Source organism: Lygodium microphyllum, chromosome 1 (assembly GCF_053477565.2).
Source record: "Lygodium microphyllum isolate KBCC chromosome 1, Lygodium_microphyllum_v1.1.10, whole genome shotgun sequence".
Lineage (NCBI taxonomy): Eukaryota > Viridiplantae > Streptophyta > Polypodiopsida > Schizaeales > Lygodiaceae > Lygodium > Lygodium microphyllum.
Genome location: NC_141135.1, coordinates 159443416 through 159464260, shown reverse-complemented (window position 1 = coordinate 159464260; position 20845 = coordinate 159443416). Strand labels below are relative to the sequence as shown.

The following is a 20845-nucleotide window of genomic DNA, read 5'->3' as shown; positions in this document are numbered from 1 at the left end:
CGCATCGTGACAAGTTCGAGGCGGCTTCTCGATGACATGTTTTTGTTGGCTATAGCTCCCAGTCCCAAGGTTATCGTCTATTTGATCCCGTCAAGCGGGATGTCTACACGAGCTGAGATGTACGGTTCGTGGAAGTTCCGGCTGTCGAGGGGGTAAGGAGCATCCCGTTCTTGGAGATCCAGGGGAGAGTTGGGCTCCCAAGACAGATCCTTTGGAGTCAGAGTCCTTTGATGGAGATTCTTCTTCTAATTCAGAGTCTTCTCTTTCACCGGCCACCCAGGTGGAGTTTCCGCCGGTGGATGTACCCAAGTCTTCAGCAGATGAAGAGTGACGGGGAGAGGTCTGGCCTCCTCCTCGTTGGGCCCGTGACACACTCCGAGATTCAGGGATCAAGGGGGTCCCTAAGGAGTGGGAAACGCAGGATGGATCGCGGAGGTCACGGAGGAATGAGACACATTCTTCGGAGCTTGTTTGCTCTAACTATTGTTTGATGGCGTGTGTTATGTAGGATCATGAGCCCACTTCAGTGAAGGAGGCTTTGCAGTCTGATCATTGGCGGAAGGCTATGGAAGCCGAGTTGGAGGCTATTGAGAGGAATGACACTTGGTCTCTTGTGCCTCGTCCCTCTCACAAGAAGGTGATTGGTGTCAAGTGGGTCTTCAAGGCCACGTAACTTAGCGATGGTTCTTTGGACGAGCACAAGGCTTGCCTTATTGCTAAAGGTTTTGCGCAACGCCCATGCATTGATTTCCATGATACTTTTGCCTCCACTGCTCGTATGGCGACTATTCGAGCTGTTCTTGCCTTGGCTGGCCATAGGCGATGGCCTGTCTATCAGTTGGATGTGAAGTCGGCCTTTCTCAATGGTGACTTGCAGGAGGAGATCTATGTTGAGCAGTCTTCTGGCTTTGGGTCCTCGGATGGGAAAGTCTACAGGTTGAAGAAGACCTTGTATGGCCTTAAGCAAGCTCCGTGTGCATGGAACGAGAAGATTAACTCGTTTCTTCAGTCGAAGTTGGGATATCGGCGATCCAAGGCACAGAAGGTCCGAGAGACCAAGACAGCTTTACATCAGACGTGTGTTCCAAGGTTGGTCGTGTGTTGTATGTTGATGATTTGATTCTGACAGGGGATCATGCACAGAAGGTCCGATAGACCAAGACAGCTTTACATCAGACGTTTGAGATGACGGATTTGGGGCTTCTTCATTTCTTCTTGGGTCACGAGATTTATCAGTCTCAAAGGGGGCTTTTCACCATCTCTGAATAGAGATACATTTAGGAGCTCTTGGTGACTTTTGAGATGGAGACTTGTCAGACCATTTCTACTCCTATGGATCCGAACCGGAAGGCCACTTCACACTCACATTCTCTCGTGACGGATGCTTCCCGCTACCGTCAGTTGATTGGGTCCTTGATTTGGCTTCTCAAGACTCGTGTTGACCTTTGTTTTGCTGTGGATCTTTTGGCGGGGTTCATGAGTAAACCCAAACAAGTGCATTGGCAGGGCCTTGAGGATTCTTCGGTATTTGAGGGGGAGCTTTGACTTAGGGATTTCTTATTCAGTAGGTATAGATGCTTCAGATTTGGTTCTTGCAGGTTGGAGTGACTTGGATTGGGCTGGCGATGTGGACCACCGGCGGTCTACTACAGGCTACTGTTTTACCTTGGGTACAAGTGTTATCTCTTGGAGTAGCAAGAAGCAGCCCATGGTAGCCCTTTCTTCTACTGAGGCGGAATATCGGACTGTATCTTCCATCACATGTGAGGTTGTGTGACTTCGGAGATTGTTGGAGGAGCTGGGCTGCCCCTAGACTCGTCCTACTCTTTTGCGGTGCGACAATGAGAGTTGCATTTCCTTGGTGTGGAATCCTGTATTTCATGCCCAGACGAAGCACATTGAGATCCAGTATCACTTCATTCGGGAGAAGCTTCTGGATGGGACCATTGATGTGAAGTATTGGAAGACAGAGGATAATCTTGTAGATTTGTTAACGAAGGCGCTTCCCTAGGCTTTACTTCGTCAGGACTGGATGCTAAGTTCTAATGAATGTAAGAATTTGGAGCAATATAATAAGAAGTTTTGGGATGCATTACTACCTATTACTTCTTATCACCGCATACCCCTTCATGAGTAAGTGGAAAATATGTTTGTGGGTTGCCCAAAGGAATCAAGGATTTTTGTACCGTATCTAGCATGTCTCAACTCATAGAGACTACTGCTACATCTGATGCTTTTCTATGTGGGAAGGACTCAGGCTTCCTAGAGAATAGAGAGAACCTCAATAAAAAGTGGTTTAAGGCTAAGAAAAGGGTCGGATCTTAAAATCAGCTTGAAAAGAGGCCAAAACAGCAAAGAAAGGGCTCGAAAGCATTGTCACAACGTAGGGAATTGATAGCTGCAAGTAAATGTTTTATTTGTGAATAGGAGGGTCACATTGCAAGGGACTATTCCAATAGGCAGCAAGCTGGAAAACCAAAAAATTATGGAGATTCTAAAGGAAAGAAGCCCAAAACATTAGTGTGATTGATGCCCGATGTTGTTAGTGATCATCCCAATGATGATGCTACTGAGTTGTGTAGATCATGGGCAAAATTAGGGATCAACATTCATTGATTTTCTTTGATAATGGTACACGAGGCAACTTCATCTTTGTAGACATGGCAGCCTATCTAGGCACAAGAGAGGATGAGATGGGACCCATGGGAAAAGTCGGAATGGCATGTAAAGGCCATGCAGAGGTCGTCACGCCACTCATTGGAAAGCTTTAGTTGCATGTACATGGATATGTGGACAGTGAAGAGTTCTTCATTGCTCTACTTGTTGAGAGTGGTAATGTATTGCTTGGTATGCCATGGTGTCACCGTATATGTGTAGTGATTGATTCTCATTGAAAAAATATCACTATTCAACATAAAAGGGAAAGGTGTTTACATTTGATGTAAAGTTGAAATGTGAATTTATCTCAGTTGTATCTGCAGTTGCCATTTCTAAAGTAATGAAAAAATCATCTTTCAACATACTTGGTTTTTACTAAGGATAAAGATGATAGTGAGAATGTTGGGAACATGTCTAAGCTAGAGAAGAATCGCATGTCATTTTCGAAAATGTATGTTGATTACTTTTGTTAGTCACTTCCAGGGTAGCTATTGCTTGAAAGGCCAGAAGATCATGGCATAAGTAGCCCACCTAATAGGCCATCCTACAGAGTTAGTGCAGCCCAATAGAAGGAGATTATGAGTCAGGAGAATGAGCAGTTAGAAAAAGGGTTGTTTCAGCCCAGCTCATCTCCTTTTTGTTTTGTAGTGCTTTTGGTGCAAAAAAAGGACGGTTTATGGCGTATGTGCATTGATGTACCTAAGACGGTGTTCAGAACATCTTTTGGGCTGTATGAGTTTTTTGTCATGTCTTTTGGGCTTATGAATGCTCCTACCACTTTCAATCAGATGACATGACTGTCTATTCAAAGAATGAGGAAGAGCATAGAAGACACTTGGACATTGTATTCAATGAACTACGTGAGCATAGGTTGATTATCAATGACAAGAAAAGTGAATTCTTTTTGCATGAAATCCACTTTTTGGGGCATATTGTATTAGTTGATGGGATTCGCATGGACCCTATGAAGGTTGAGGCAATACGATCATGGCCACCTTTGAGAAATGTGCATAAGATCCGCAGCTTCTTTGGTTTATGTTCTTACTACAAGAAGTATGTATGCGAGTTTGCTAAAATTACATCTTCATTGCATGCTTTGCAGAAGAAGGATGTGCCATTTATATGGATAGTAATGGAAATTTCAGCATTTGGCAAGTTGAACAGAAAGATTGACTGCAGATCCAGTGCTTATGTTGCCCAATCTAAGGAAGTCATTCGTAGTTTAGTGTGATGTATGTGGTAACAACATTGGGGCTGTTCTTATGCAGGATGGCCAAGTTGTGGCTTATGAGAGCTGAATTCTCCACGGTGTAGAAAAGAATTTGCAAGTCTATGCGACAAAGCTCTTAGTTGTAACTCATGTATTGTCTACGTGGAAATATTATTTGTAGGAGGCTGATTTTACAATGTAGACAGATCATTAGACTTTGAGATACTTGTACAGTGTAGACAGATCATTAGACTTTGAGATACTTTTTGAAACAGACAAAGTTATCAGAGAAGCATATGAGTGGGCAAATTTTCTCTCTATGTTTCACTTTCAGATTGTATATATTGATGGTAAAAAGAAAGTTTGGCTGATGCACAATCACGTAAGCCACAAATTTCAGCCATCAGCATAGTTTATCACATTGAGTTGGATGCCATGAAAGAGCAATATGCCACTGATTCAGACTTTGCTAATGTTTGTGATCAGATTTGCAATGGCGAGAGGTATGAGCACTTTTTACTAAGAGATGGATTTTTGATGATGTATGGACAACCATGTATCACAAAGCAGTTAAGTCCTAGAGTTATCACTGAAAGTCATGCTCCTCCGTATATAGGACAGAGAGTTATTGATGCCACGGTCAAGGCAGTGGAGTATTTCTTTTATTGGCCAACTTTGAGGCATGATGTAGAACAATTTGTTAGGACATGCATCATATGTCAAAAGGTAAAGCATGATAGATAAAAGATGGTGGGTCTATTGTAGCCCTTGCCTATTCCAAATAGGCCTTGGTAGAGCATTGCAATGGACTTTATTTTTGAGCTTCCTAGGATACTTACAGGGAATGATGGGATATGGGCTATCATCTTGCAACAACACAATGTATAGTTCCATTGTCAAAGCTCCATTTGAGGTGGTTGAGGATGACAAGAAGATACCACTTATCTTGCAAACTAAGGATAATATCTTTGAGGTTGACGGTTATATGGAAAACTTGGATGCAGCCTATGTAAAGATAAAGTAAGCACTTCAGAGATCACATGGAAAGTAAAAGAGGGTAGCTGATCGTCATAGACGTACTTTACAGTTTGCAGAGGGCGATTATGTATTGCTACGTTTTTGAAAAGGCAAGGTTGAAAAAGATGAAAGAAAGAGAAAGATTGTATCCAAAGTTGTGTATGAGATACTATGGGCCCTTCTAGGTGTTGGAGAAGATCAACGATGTGGCATATCGACTGAAACTGCCTCCATATTGGCAGATACACAATGCCTTTTGTGTCAGTTTGTTGAGGTCTTTTCATGATGACGTGCCAAAGGATATGTTTGCTAAAATTTAGAATGAGATTGAGGAGCTAGATGAGATTTTGGTGTGCGAGCAGATTTTGGCACATAAGGAAAGAAATGTCAAAGGTAAAGTTTCAAGGAGATACTTGGTAAAATTTCAAAATTATTCACCAATGGATGCCAAATGGATAGAAGAGAATGAATTGGCAGACCATCCTCGGTTCTTGCAGCTTTACCTAGATGCCTTTTAGTTAGAGCCTCGGGCTCAGTCAAGTTCAGCAAAGCAGGAGTCTGGACTATTGCTTGCTCCTCAAGGGGGAGGTAGCACTTCCACTCCGTCAGTTGTGGATAGTTGTTATATATAGTGGATCTTGGATGTATTTAGCATGCATCCAAGGTATTATGTTGATAGTATGTTTGCCATGAGGTCACCACTTAGTGTACTAGTCACTGTGAGATGTATGCAGATGAGTATGAGTTTCACCTGGGCATTGAACTTTTGCATCAGCTTTGGCATGAATTGTGCCTCAATTTTGAGATGAAAATTTTGATCAGTTTCAGCTCGGTTTTTGATCAGTTTGAGAACTGTTTACGCCCACTTTTGGGATCCAATTTGCATCAGTTTTTGCATTGATTGCTAGTCAATTTTTGCAATGACCTTGTGATCAATTTGGGGTCACATTTGTAGTAGTTTTTGATTAGTGCAGATCAACAAGTGATCGGTTTATGATAAGATCATGCTTAGTTTTCAATGGTTTATAGCTGGTTTCCATGATTAGTCACTTGAGATACTACATACTAAATTTCAAGACGTGTATTGCAAAGGTAAATGAGATAGCCAATAGCTTGGCTGTAAATTGCAACATCATGCATCTCTTCACCATCATGCATAGATAGCTTTAAGCCTGGCTTCATAGGAGTGCATATAGGTTTGTAATCTTGCATATTAACCTATGTAACAGCTTATCCATATAATGTGATTGTGACATGATGATACCAAGCTGGTTTTGGGTGAATTGAATCCCCAAATAGTAATGTAGACAGCCCATATTTGACATAGCAAATGCATGTTTTAATTCAGCCTGAAAATTTGCAATATTTCCCTTTGTAGGTCTAGTGAGCAGCATGTCATTTACATAAAGAATGATAATCAACAAGTTCCTCCATTCATTCTTAATGTATAGAGTGGTAGCAGTTAGACTATTTTTGAACCCTTTGCTAGCCAAATAAGCATTAATTTTAGAGTACCATGTAGGAGCGTGTTTGAGACCATAAAGAGCCTTATCCTACTTACATACCATGTGCTCTTTCCCTTTAACCACAAACCTTGGAGGTTGTGATTCATAAACATCCTTGTGCAAATCCCCATTCAAGAATATTGTCTTAATGTCCAATTGATGTACTTTCTAGCCATAGTAATCACACATCTCACCGTACTCATAGGGACGTAGGAGCGAAGGTTTTCTCATAATCTATGCCCTTCTTCTGTGCATAGCCTTTTGCTACGAACCATGCTTTGTACTTGTCAATAGTGCCATCAGCCTTGCGTTTGACTTTAAAATCCATTTTGTGCCTATGGCCTTCTTACTAGGTGGTAAATCCACAAGATCCCATGTAGAGTTAGTGGCAATGGAGTCTAATCCCTCTGACATACCTTACATCCAATGTACATCTTGTTGAGCTTCGTTCAAGGAAGTAGACTGCTCATCATCCAACAATGAGCTCATAAACACATGCTCATCACAATTATCTACTTCCATTATATCAGCCAAATGTAACCCCTTTCATGTGCTACATGCTTGGCAGCCCTTCTAGTGTGTTGAGGTAACGGGGTATTCATTTTACTCTCCTGGGGAGTTTGCAACAACATCTTGGGACTGTTTTTGCTGCATTTACAGCAGCCTTTTCATGCTGAACTGCTGCCTCCATTGCATGTGGCAAAACCTCAACAATACCTTGCTATCCAAGAGCATATGAAGCAGCAATAGCTTGCTCTAATAGATTTGTCTTGCCATTTATAGCAAGCATGGACTCCAAAGAAAAGGGTAAAAGGCCTTAAAAAACATCATCAATGTCATGTGTGGCTGGCATTTGAAATCGATAATGAGAAAATGCTGCATTTTTAGTAAATATGACATTCCTACTAACAAACACCTTGGTGCTTGGTTCATACATGCGATAGCCTTTGCTTTTCGAACTAGAGCCAATAAAAATGCATTTTATAGCCTTATCATCAAGCTTCCCACGAAGCTATAGGCTATGCAATGAAACACCCAAAAGTAGTAAACTTTGGGTTTCTTTCCATACCAAGTCTCAAACAGAGTGATTGTCTTCAAAGGCTTTGTAGGTGCCCTATTCAATACATGATTGGCACACTGAAGCCCTTCTAACCAAAATTTATGATTTAGCCCCTTGCTTTTTAACATACAACGAGTCATTTCCATGAGAGTGCGATTCCTTCTTTTGGAAACTCCATTTTGTTGAGAAGTCATTCTTACAGTGGCTTGATGGGTAATGCAATGATCCATCAAATATGTCTCAAATGCACAAGATGTGTGCTTCCCCCCTCTATCTATATGAAGTGTCTACACTTTTAAACTAGTTTCAACCTTGCCACAAATACATCAGACTTAGCTTTTAGCCCATACACCCATGTATACCTCAAGTAGTTATCAATAAATGTAACAAAATAAAGGTGACCCCTAAGTGCACATGCCCTCATGGGACCAAAAACATTATGAGTGAATGAGCTGCATTTTTCGGATAATATGTAGTGCACCATCATTTTTGAAGGAAAACTTGTGCATCTTGTTTAAAATATATCCCTCGAATGCATGAGGAGGTGAAGTCTTCATTGGAGGTAATGCATCTATCATATGACACTTGTGAAGGGTCATCAAACTCCCAAAGCTTATATGTCCATAATGGGTGTGCCAAGGCTCTACATTCTACATAGTGGGCATAAGACTAGTGACTGCCAAAGCATCATGAGACTATTGGTCATAAGTGTCTAACAAGAACAAACCCTTGTACAAGGTGCTAGACAGCTTGAGTGCATAGTCCATTTCTCTATCTCTAACAATACATTAGTCATCCTCAAAGATGACCTGAAAGCCATGCTTATTGAAGGTAGAAATAGGCAACAAGCTCTTTGTAATGCCAAATACAAACAATACATCTAGAAGAATGAAGTTTGAACCATTTGGAGCAATAATAGTGATTGTCCTAATGCCACAAACATCATAGTTGTTGATGTTCGCATATGTGACATGCTTGCTAGCAGGGGTTGAATGCAAAGAAGTAAACAAACATTTCATAGAAGTGATCTGCTTTGAAGCACCATTGTCAAAATACCATGTTTGGTGCATTTTAGCAGCATTAAATGCTGAATCAGCCATAGAAGAATCATAATTGCATGTGAGAAATGCATAATCCTCCTCTACCAAGTTGGCTAAAGCATCATCATTTGCTGATTTGTTGGCTGATGCTTCTTGGACAGCCAAATTGGAGTCTTTTTTCTTCTCCTTGGCCAATCTCTTTCAGCACTCATCAATATAGTGACCAGGCTTTTTAGACTTATTTGAGTCTTGGACAGCCTTGTTTGATGGCTGTCTAGCATCACCCTTTTGCTGATTTTGTGCATTTTGCCTAGCTTTACGGTTGCCTTTAAACTTAGAAAGCATAGCCACATTATCTGAACGCAAAGCAACATTCTTCCGTGTCTGCTCCTCTTGCAACAAGAGGCCTTCCAACTCCATAAACGCTGCCCCCCCCCCCCCCCCCCCCCCCCCAAATGACAACATCAAAGAGGTGTGAAAACCAAGATATGACCCTAGATGAGAGTTTAGGTTGATGTATACTAATTCAGCATCTTGAATGATCTCATCAACATTGAGCAGTTGCTCACGCAAATCCTGTATATGAGTAAGGTGATCCATCATACTATCACCCTCATCCATGTTTACATTTGCCAACTCTTTGTGAAGGTAGGAGATCCTGGCCTCATTGCGAATAGCATACATGCGCTCAAGTATGTCCCATGCTGATTTTGAGGTCTTGCAAGACCGAATATGCAGAATAATGGTCCTTTTTACCGACAATGCTATTAAGAAAAGTACATGAGTATGCTTCAAATCCCATTTCCTTTGATCCTTCCTAGGAGGGGGAGGAGTGGTAGTAGCACTAGCACCAATAACTCATCCTTGAGTATGACGCTGAGGCGTCTGAGGTGGGACACCTCTTGGTCGTTGCAAGTCACTTGGAACATAGTCCCATAAGTCCTTTGCAACAAGAAGGTTGCAGACCATGAAACTTCACAACGGGTAGTTGAAGCCATCAAGCTTGTCCTCTTGAGTGAGGACACCAAGGATGTTGCTTTGATCATTGTTTCCTTGACGTGCCATGCTGTCAGGAATGCGAAAAAATCTACAGCCAAATACTTTGATGTTGAAGTATAGTGTGTATACTCCACAGAGTACTAAAAATCCTTTGGGATTGTCAAACAAGTGCCAAACTCTCACACAAATGCCAAAGTGTGCACAATGGCACCCAAAACAGCAGTCAACCACAAGAATAACAGCAATACAGTGCTGTATACTACTGTAGTACACCTGCCTCATGATGCATGCCCACAAAATTACAAATTCCAGCAATTTAATGTCAAGTCTCACAAAATTTTTGAGTTTCTCCCAAATTTACCGTTCAATCTGATTGTAGTAGCAATTAAATGCTGCTGTACCACTTATTTCCTTCGTTGGGATGTGTGAAGGCAAAAGCCCCAAATTTCTTCCTGAAATTTCAAAGAAATTGAGTAATTTTTTACCTTATAGTTTGAATTTTTGCAGAAATGTCACCTTGGAACATGTGCCAATAGTAACCAGCCACTAGAATCCGCCTCATGATGCGTGTTGGAGGCAAAAAACTGAAAAGCCCTAAATTTCTCTCACCAATGTCGAAGAAATTGCGGAATGTTGCAATTTTGGTGGAGGTTCATGTCGGGAAACTCGAATCAAGCCAAAGCCCTAGCTTTACTGAAGAAATTTCGAGGAAATTTGGATATTGGAAAAGTTGGCTGAAAATTTCCAAATTTCTTGGCATAGTGTGAGAAATTGAAAATTTCTTTGAAATTAGGTATGAGACGAGCAAGATGGATGAGAAATTGTAGAAATTTTCAAAAACCCCCAAATTTGAAAAATTAGGGTTTTTACATTTTTTCTTAGATCTGCAGAAAATGGTGGGTAAGGCTGAGAAAACGGCAAGCAGGGCTGAGAAAATGGTGAGCAGGGCTAAGAATATTATGAGCAGGGATGAGAGAGGCTATGTGTGCAGAGTTATGTGCAAGATTGCATATGGGACTGTGTGTAGGCTGAAAACAGCAGCAATACCTCCTCCAAAACAACTTATCTTCCTCGGGCAAAATGCTGGCTGGCTGTAGTAGGACCTTAATGGAGCAACATCAGCTGATGGTGGCTGTTGGGAATCCGCGCGTAGAAGTTACTCTGATACCAAATGTTGGAAATGAAGAAAGAGAGAGGGAGGGAGAATAGAAGACAACGAGCACAAGTGGGTAGGAGTTCCACACTTAAGGATGCAAGTGCTAGAATTATAGAATGAAAGTACAATAGGTCTTAAGTAAGTTAGATATATTCCTAACTCAACTAGAGTTAATTTTACTCTAGAAACTAACTCTAGAAGTGGTGACAACTCATTAATGAAGTTGTGCTCACATTGTAAAACAACTAACTAAATTATTGGGCACTGCCCATAGAATTGGAAAATTTAATACAATGGGCTGCTTCTTGCTACTCCAAGAGATAGCACTTGCACCCAAAGTGAAGCAATATCTTGTTGTTGACCACATCTGGTCAACATCTCCAATCCAATTTGAATGTGTTCAACCTTGTAGACCCAAGGTTGAATCTATTGTACTTGCTGGATAATAAATACCTAGGTCGGAGGTTCCCCTTAGGAACCGCAAAATCCTCATAGTTGCTTGCTAATGAACCAACTTGGGTTCACTCATGAACATTGCAAGCAAGCCTACAGGAAAGCACAAATCAATCTGAGTGTTAAGGGGCCATATCAACGACCCAATCAATTGCATGTAGTTGGTAGCATTCGCCACTAGTGAATCTACATGGTCCATAGCCTTCCGATTTGGATCCATGGGAGTATAAAGAGTCTTACACCTCTCCATTTCAAATGTAGTCAAAAGCTTCTACACATATTGTTGTTGGGAGATGAAAATCCCCCTCGGAGTTTGCGAAATCTCATGACTACAAAAGAAGTGGAGAAGGCCCATATTTGTCATCTTGAACATCATGTGGAGTGCGTGCTTTGTTTGCTTGATCTTTCAGGCATGGTCACTTATCAGGATGAGATCATCCACATAAAGCACGAACAACATGTGCCCTCCAGCAGAGGTGTGGACATACAATTGGGGATTGGAAGAGGAAGTTTTGTTGGAGGAACGAGTCAGTCTTCTCATTCCAAGCACGTGAAGCCTGTTTGAGGCATCTCCTCCTTCAAAATTTTATTAAGGAATACAGACTTCACATCAAGCTGATAAACTGGCCATCTCCTATGGTCGGCTAAGGCAAGAACGACCCTAATGGTAGCCATTCGAGCTGATCAGACTTGTTTTCCGCAAAGATCAAAAATGTCAAGTGAAGAATAACCTGGGTAGGCTGTCTATAAATAGACAAGAAAAATAGCAATAAAATAATTAGGTTAACTGTTAGCTAGTAGAAACTGGTTGACTGCTGCACAATAGCAATCACTGAATAAAATAATGCCTAAAATGCTGTACAGTAATGTGGGGTTGCTAGATGGCAACTTGTATAGCCTGCCTAGCTTGCCCAACTGCTTGGTAAAGATGGAAATACTTGTAGACCGCATTGAGCTATTTGACCTGATAAATAGTTGCATAACTATGCCCAAGAGTGCTTACTGTATAAAGTAACTTGCCAATGCCCATTTAGGGGATGAATAAATCTCTAATAGTACCTAGGTTTGAAAATCCCTCTAGAGTGATGTGTAATTGGAAAGGTGGAATGGTGAATGGTGATGTGGAAAATGGTGTAGATGTAGATGTGGGTGCATGGGAAGAAAAGGGTTAAATGGGTGGGATTTAATATTGTGGTGAAGATATGGAGAAAGTGAATGCATTAAATGATTTTGAAAACTTAATGGTGAAAATTGAAATGTAGATGGAATTCAAGATGAGATACCAACGTTAGACCGGCTATGAGCAAAACTCAAAGAAGGGAAGCGGGAACAAGTACCTAATTGTTTTTTATATCCATTTGTACGTCACACGTGTATTACTGTATAGAAATAGGTCCACTTCAGGACGTATTTCATAGTCAACAAACTAGAATCTATCTTCCTCCTAACTTGTTCCAAAATCTTACATGGATATAGATTCTAGAAGCAAAAGAAGAGGGGTCAAAAATAGGAACTTGTGTACCTTGAATTGGAGTGGATGTAGTAAGTTGAAATAATGAAATATATTCGGGATCTCTTTCTCCAATGGGAGGCCCATCTTTAACAGAGGTCCCGATGATTGTGCAACATCTTTAAATCTGTGTGAAACATCTAAAGGGAAAATATCATGTTTATCTTTAATGGCTTGTTGGGCTTGATACATGAGAAATTAGAATCAAGTCGATAGGCTCCATGATAGAAGTCTCTCCACCAATGTCGGAAGCTCACTTCGCAAGCGTAGAGCTTGAGAGTCTGGATCAATGCAAGATGAGGCTGGACAGCTTAGAAGAGTAGGCAGCAGGCTGGGAATTGTCAGTAGGATGCAGGCGACTGCTGCAACAGCAAAATGCAGCAGTATTGATGATGTGGCAGGCTGTATGGCAGAATCTGATCAGTTAATGCAGTAGTATTGATAGTCAAAATGCACCACTTTGATGGCTAAGAATTGTCGTCAACTGATGGAGAGAGGCTGGATGCAGGTGCCAGCTGGTTAACAGCAACCTTTAATTGAAATATCTGCTAGGAAGGAGTGCAGATAGCAGAGGACACATGCCAAAAATCTGCAAAACAAGGATGGGTTGAGTGGTGGGAAGCTTGTCTACTTATAGATGAGGGGATCCTCCCAAATTAGGTTTTGGCTTATGGGACATAGGCACTCTCTAGGAACACATTTCTTTTTAATGAAAGTTCGGTAATTTACGTGTGTTGGGCTGTAATAAAGAGCTAATCAATTTATACTGTACTTTTAGCTCAACTTTCCAAAACAGATGTAGTATCTTTTGACTTTGAATAACCGTTTATCATTTTGACATAGGCTATGCCCTTGAGACTTGAGACTTGAAGAGCTTGCAAGTCATTTACTTAGTTCCTCAATCCTTTTATTAGCTTCAGTCTTATACTTCACTTCATATTCAACAGTTTAGCTTCTATGTCTAGCAATTTAACTTTGTTTGACAAATTAGTACACTTTTCTTGTATAATATAGCCTTAGCCCTTACATCATGTATGACATGTCACATTAATGCCACTTTATTCTAGTTTTCAGGCTTGACTCTTAAGTCTTCATGGCACATGCTTATTGTCATTTATGGTTACTCTTAAAAAGTTGTTATTATGTTATTAAAATAATCTTATGGTTCATTAAATGTTGACAATATAAAAGAAAGTTATGTCTTCATATTTTGAGTTGTTCTTTCTTGTATATTATGACTTGACTTGACTAATATACATGACATGTGAGTAAAATAGTGAAAAATGGCATTTTAATACATTTACTTAGTTCCTCAATCCTTTTATTAGCTTCAGTCTTATACTTCACTTCATATTCAATAGTTAAGCTTCTATGTTTAGCAATTTAACTTTGTTTGACAAATTAGTACACTTTTCTTGTATAATATAGCCTTAGCCCTTACATCATGTATTAATGCCACTTTATTCTAGTTTTCAGGCTTGACCCCTAAGTCTTCATGGCACATGCTTATTGTCATTTATGGTTACTCTTAAAAAGTTGTTATTATGTTATTAAAATAATCTTATGGTTCATTAAATGTTGACAATATAAAAGAAATTTATGTCTTCATATTTTGAGATGTTCTTTCTTGTATATTATGACTTGACTAATATACATGACATGTGAGTAAAATAGCAAAAAATGGCATTTTAATACATTTTTTCATGCCATCCCCCCCATCCTTGTCCACATGCCCTAGGTTTACTCGTCTACTATCCCTTGTCTACCCCCTTATTCCATATCCTTGTCCTTGTCTCATGTCCTTTCCCATTCTCCTCATTTTTGTCTATGTCCCATATTTCTATGAGTTTGTGGATTTTAATAGTCATCTTTGTAAAAAATAAATAGAGTCATTTTGGCCAATTGATCTACCATGATTTAGATTGCATCATGGCCTCAATGTGTCTAGGGCAAGCTCACTACAAAGTAAATGGAGACATCATTCCATTTTTTGTTGGATGTTTGTAGAGGATGTGACAATCTTGCTTGCATATATTGTACAACTTTTTCAAGCTGACGACATGAATTTCCATAAAGGTCTTCATGTGGAATGAAGTTGCTAACATAAGTATTGGCTCACCATGGCCAAAGTCAAATGTACGCTAGGGTGTTCTAGGCTAGGAACATTGTGGCATTTTCGTAAAATCTTATTGTGGATATCCTCATTAGTGAGTATGCATTCCTTGCCTTGCTTGAAAGTAACCACACTCGATGGAATCCTTGTTTGTTATCTTTCTTTTAGTAGCCAACTTACAAGCTTTTGGACCATCAAACGTTTTCGGGTTATGACTTTTATCCTCAATGAATTGGCAAATCCTACCAAAGTGAGGATCTTATTTGAAATGCCCCTTTCGGAGAAGAAAGAGATCACTTGAGATATTCATAAGCAAAAAAACATTAACCTTAACAATTCTACTGATAGCATTAGCAATCTCATTGGTTATGCACTTATGATAGGGAACCTCAAAGTCAAATTCTTGCATGAGTTTTGCCTATTGTTGCATTCTAGACATGTAGAGGTACAATCTAGTCCTTGTGGCACAAGGGTAGGACCAACGAATTGGCTTTGAACATTTGAGACAGTGAGTTTTTAAGGTTAGAGCAATGAAACTCTCTTTTTTGTGAAGAAGCTCAAATTAAATGAAAGTATTCACATCAAGCCTTCTGGCTAGCCAAGGAAATCCAAGAAAATCCCAACAATCACTAGTCAAGCCAAAAGGCCACAAAAACACATCACACAAATATCATGCAAGTGGCACATTAGGAGTGGAGTAAACAATATGCAGCCAAGGAGCAACCACATTAGGGAGGACAAGGTCCGTTGAAACCATGGAAGAGATCTACCATAACCATAATCCTCAAACACGGGCCACATGACCATGGATACTAGGTGTTGAATAAAAAATGAAAGCATTATGGGGGCACCAAATGTGCCAGAGAGCCATTCATTTGAGAAAATGGAAGAGGTAGGGATGGTCTGATTCCAAAGTGGACGAAGAAGGCATCTTTCCCATGACCCAAGAGCGGAGGAGCATCCACTACCTAGTCATCATTGAGGTCCACACATAGGAAACAAAGCTCCAAATCTATCTTGCAACATGGTAGGAATCTTGCAACATGGTAGGAAACTAAGAGATGAAATAGGTCTCATTGCATGTAGTGTGGAAATATAGCACCCAAGGGAGATCTTGTGAGCATGTAGCACATCCATAGTCGAATGCGATTGAAAGGATAAAGGTGGGGCTGCCCAAGAATAACAACATCATATGTAGCACATCCATAGTCGAATGCGATTGAAAGGATAAAGGTGGGGCTGCCCAAGAATAACAATATCATATATGGTCTTGTGAGCATGTAGCACATCCATAGTCGAATGCGATTGAAAGGATAAAGGTGGGGCTGCCCAAGAATAACAACATCATATATGGTCTCGAGGTGATCTCAATGCTATAATCTTCGGAGCAAGGTGAGAGAGAATGTTGAGGAGAGAGAAAATTCAAACTTTCTTCGCAAAGAACTAAAGAAAATCAATTACTTACTGTTGCTGCTCTGTCTCAACAGCCTGTAGATGCTGTCTCGTGTTGTTGATTGGTTTTCTCTTGCCCTCAGAAGGTTATCCAATGGCTGTAGATTAGACCAGCAACATCTCCTCTCTCTCTCTTGTAGGCTGAATGCATAAAAATGTCTCTCTCTAACCTCTAAAGACGTTTTTCAGTCTTGCATGGGCATTTTTGACAAGTGGCAACCTTTCCAAACGGTTTTTCCTGCATTATCCATATTTAAATATTAATTTCGGTGCCGATAAAAATATTTTGACTAGCTAGTAATTAAATTTGCTAGGCAACTTTCATTTTCGAGTGTCTCTGCATCATCTTTGACCATTAGATTGATGTTAGGTACCATTAAACGCCACTTCTCTAGTGTCACTAATTGACACTCTAGCCAAGTGAATAACCTAGGCCAACAACCGGCACCAGATACCACCAAGTACTTGTGCGGCATAACTTATAGCAACTTTTGCCTTTTACATCCCATGATTTTCTCGGGTACCGGGCTCGTAAATTTTCTCTAACCCTAGTTATACCTCACATGTGCAACATATACTTAACCATGTGATTAAAATTTAATCCACATGTTAAGTGAGGTTTCAAAAATACAAGTCCTTATGACAAGAATCCTGATAGGGCATCATAGGATTTGAAAAAGAAGGTGCCTGAGACATTGTGAGTTAGAATTGAGTCATGTATGAGTCTCACACAAAGACTAGCCTCCACAATCACCGCAGGATACTCTTTTAGAAGAGCACCGGCTTTGATACCATGTGAAGATATGCTAGGGTTTGCACCAAGGAAACACTGCATGTATGACTAACACTGAAACACAAAGACTCTGACAGAGACTAAGCAAAACTCAAATCCTAAACGCAGAACACAAAGCACAAAAACTCAAAACTCAAAACTCAAACATAGAGACAAACACAGAGAGAAGAAACTTTGAAGTGAATGAATGCTGTAAATTAATGTAAGAGTGTACAGAATGCCCAAGGGTAGAGCAATGCAGTGTCGGAGAGTGACGTCCACCATTGGAGACAGATCTCAAGTGCTATGACCACTAGTTGGAGTGTCGGAGTGTAGGGAAACACCAAATGCTAATCACCAGAGTATTAGGGAACTGAGGTGACAACAGGAGAGGTGTTTGCTGATGTAGATGGCTTGCTGGACAACAAAAACGCAGATACTGCAGCAGTTGCCTAGTGAAAGAGATTGCAGTGGCCTGTCGCTTGGCACAAGATGTTGAAAATGTAGGCTAATCAGGTGCTATGATGACATAGCAGATGGAGACCTCCAAACAAGGCGATGGCTGAAAACAAGCTGCCTAGGGCTGGATAGTGATGGGTTGTAGTCAAAGATAGCTAGATAGCAGATGACTGATGGTTGAAATGTGCATGGTAGAGTGAGAAACTTGCACAAAAGGATAAGGTTGAATGGTGGGTAGTGTTTCTATTTATAGATGTTAAAGGGTGCCCCAAGAAATTAGGGTTTTGGGGGACCATTGAAACTCTCTTGAACTGTGCACCAAATTTGAGTTTTTCATTAATTAAGCATGTTTTGGGGCTGCTTAAAAATGCTAATAAGTTGTAAAGCGTGTTTTAGCTCAACACTGCCTACTATGTATTCTGCTATTCCAGCTGATGCTTGTGCTACCACGTGTCACATCAGCTTGTGTTTTGCAGTTTGCAGTCATTGGAAGGTCTGCCATGTCATCAAATTAGGGTGTGTTTTGTTGTTCGTGCTTTAGTCTGTTCCTATCTGCCAGCCACACCTAAGATGTGTTTACTGCTGCTAGACATTGATGAGGTTATTTGTTGCATTTCAAGATTTTGAGATCTGTCACACAGAACGACACACTCATGCTCTCTTTTCCAGTCCTAGAGACGGGAGTTTGGGGGTTAGTACTTCACCTTTGCATAGTGTGTTTGCTACATTGAGCATCTGAGCATCATACACATATTCAACAGTCATTCATTCATTCCTTATCTTCTTCAATGTTCATCGTCTTTGAGTTACGCTAACCTGAAATGTGTTCTTTATTAGTCTATGCTTTGTTGTACGATTGTGGCTTTGATATCTGTAGACAAGTATTTTGTTACATGGTATCAGAGCAAGGTGCTCAAAGAAGGAACCTAGGCTTTTGATTGTCATTTTCAAAAATAGGTTCACAAAAGAAAGATGTCTCCCCTTGCTTAGAGAACTGCATTTCACTCCCTTCATAGAGTGTTCTCTTGCCACAAATGCAATCTCCTCATTAGTAGGACAGTGTAGTCATTTCAAGCCTTGATTGGTGTCATCTACTCAACTTTTCTTATCTCAATACCGGTCGCAAATATAAAACCCTGGTGCTCCATTTTTTTCATCGTTGTACATGATTTATTATTTTATTAATTTTCTGTGTTTTTGAGTTCAGCTCTTTGTCTTAGTGCTTGCTATATACATTCTGTGTTTCTCTCCACAAATCCCTACAGTTTCCTGTCAAATGGCAAATATTTACTTTAATGTCTCATAAGCATTTTCTTGTGCAGGATCTATTTTAGCTGATCTCTTGGCTGAACCAATCTATATAGCTTCAATGGTTGTAAGCATTGACAACATTTACTTCAACACAAGTATGGATGGGTCCTCACAGAGTGACATGTCTATGCGAAGGAAATGTAGTACTGCAAAACATGGCAGGTTTGAAAGAGATATTGGTTGGGAAGCAAGAGGACAACATTTGTACACCTTGAGAAGGTCATTGTGTGGACGCCTCCTCTCATTGTCAAATATAATCCAAAGTCCTTACAAACTGAATTTTGTAAGTAACAATGCATTGCCCCCTTCTTCTTTTTTGGTGGCATGCTTTTTGCAGTTTCAAATAATGATGTAAAGTAGATTTCTTTATAAACAAAAAGCTTTCTTATTGAAGAGTGCGTTTTGTTTGTTTACGTTAGAAAAAGGTGTTAGAAATGAAGCATTTTATAATGTTTATCCTAGTGAACCTAGTTGCATGTATTCTATCTTTCTTTGTCTCTTCAATTCCACACATTTCAAACCAGCAGATATTGGTTTGCTGGCAAAAGAGGCAAGGATCATGTTCATCTCCCTAGCATAACTTGAGATTGGCAGATCATAGAAAATGCTTGATGCCCTAAAGTTGCTATAACATGGTATTAGGCACATAAAGAACATTAGCACTGCAAACTGTGTTCAAATTCATAAACCTTACCTTCTTATTGATAGGCAACAATTTGTATGCATAGGTAGAATGGTTTTGCATGCTCCATCTGTTGTAAGACCTTAAAAATTGGGGAAACAAGTTAGGATTTGTTGTGGTGAAGAATTCCAGACAAATTACCAAAATCTTCATAAAGCGGTGCATGGTCCTAGAGACTTTTTGTGCCCCATAAGCAAAACCCTGATTTGGGACGATCCTTCTTCATCTATAAATGGACAAGTTGCTTGCCATTCAGCCCATCCTTGTTTTGCAAGTCACACCAATCCACACACCGTCTTCGGCTTGTGGCACCATGTTTTCAGCCTGTAGCCCATCACCATCTATCGTCCAACCATCATCGATTGCAGCCCCGACTGCAGCCCCTCCACAATGTGAAGGAGATTTAAAACCGTTCTTTGGATCCAAATATTATAAGCAAAAAGTGCTTGAAGGAGAGGAGGATATATTGAAAGTGGATAGTACTGTGAATGCTGTTTTGGAGAAGTCCACCATACCACATACAAAGCCCATTAGTTCTTTGGTTCACAAATTCATCCCTCTTCATCTTGTTGATATGATTGCTCATGGGGTTAAAGACCTCAGCTCTTGGACAAGGTTGATTTGACTTCGTAGATGGGCATGGTGGTCTCCCCCTTTCTTTTTTGATTCTTAAGTCACAACTTTCACCACTATTGTAACTTGTTGTAAATAGAAAAAACTAGCTGCAAACAATGGAAAATACAACAAGAGAGGAGCATGCATAAGTGTAAAGTCATCGCCATCTCCAGAGCCCCCTCTTGCTTGCGGCACGTTGCCACTGCCCCGTCCAGCGCCTGCTCGTTCCCCCCTGCCTGCGCTTCCGCTCCACCTCCCCCCTGGACTTGTCCTGCCCGCCCCACCCCCGTTTTCTTCTCGCCTCGCCTCGCCGCCGCCACCCCCACCTTGAGGCCTGGCCCCCTGTCAGACAGACACACCACTGGCATAAAAAATAGCACCCCCGCCCCCCTCCCCCCCCCCCCCCCCCCCCCGCCCTCCAGTTGCTCCCTCCCCCTGCAGCAACTCCCCTCTCCAGTAGCACAACAGCTTGATAGGTAGGTTCTCTCAGAAGGGACGTGCAATGGAAACCTCTGGTCAGATGCCAATGCACTCAACGAGTGCCCCCCAGTCAAACACCTTGCACGTAGTCCTCTCTGAGGAGCAGCTCTTAGCCGTCCGAGCTAAGGAGTTGGAGCTAATGGAAATAACGATTTATGGTCAGGTAGTAGGACATTCCCTAACCAAGGCCCAACTTCAGGACTTGCCTTACTCCACGTTGCGCATCGGCACAACACAGATCGGGAGGAATCGTGGAGGCAGTTCTATTGGGCCAAGGGATCTTCATGGTCCGGCTCAGCTCGGCAGACGCAGCTCGCGAGTTACTCGCCAGTTCACCATATGCGTCCATGAAG

General features: G+C 41.0%; 1 protein-coding gene across 5 annotated transcripts in view; it reads left to right on the top strand.

Annotated features, from left to right (window-relative positions):
- The window catches only part of LOC148041879 (denosine deaminases acting on tRNA), a 61935-nt gene that overhangs the window by 29141 nt on the left and 11949 nt on the right, over positions 1–20845 (top strand). For all 5 annotated transcript variants that reach the window (XR_015691709.1, XM_087683693.1, XM_087683684.1 and 2 more), the window contains exon 5: positions 18727–18998. Coding sequence is in view for 4 of the 5 variants with exons in the window: in XM_087683693.1 (XP_087539819.1) it covers positions 18727–18998 (272 nt within the window). In the remaining variant the exon portion in view is untranslated. The remainder of the gene's footprint in view (positions 1–18726; positions 18999–20845) is intronic.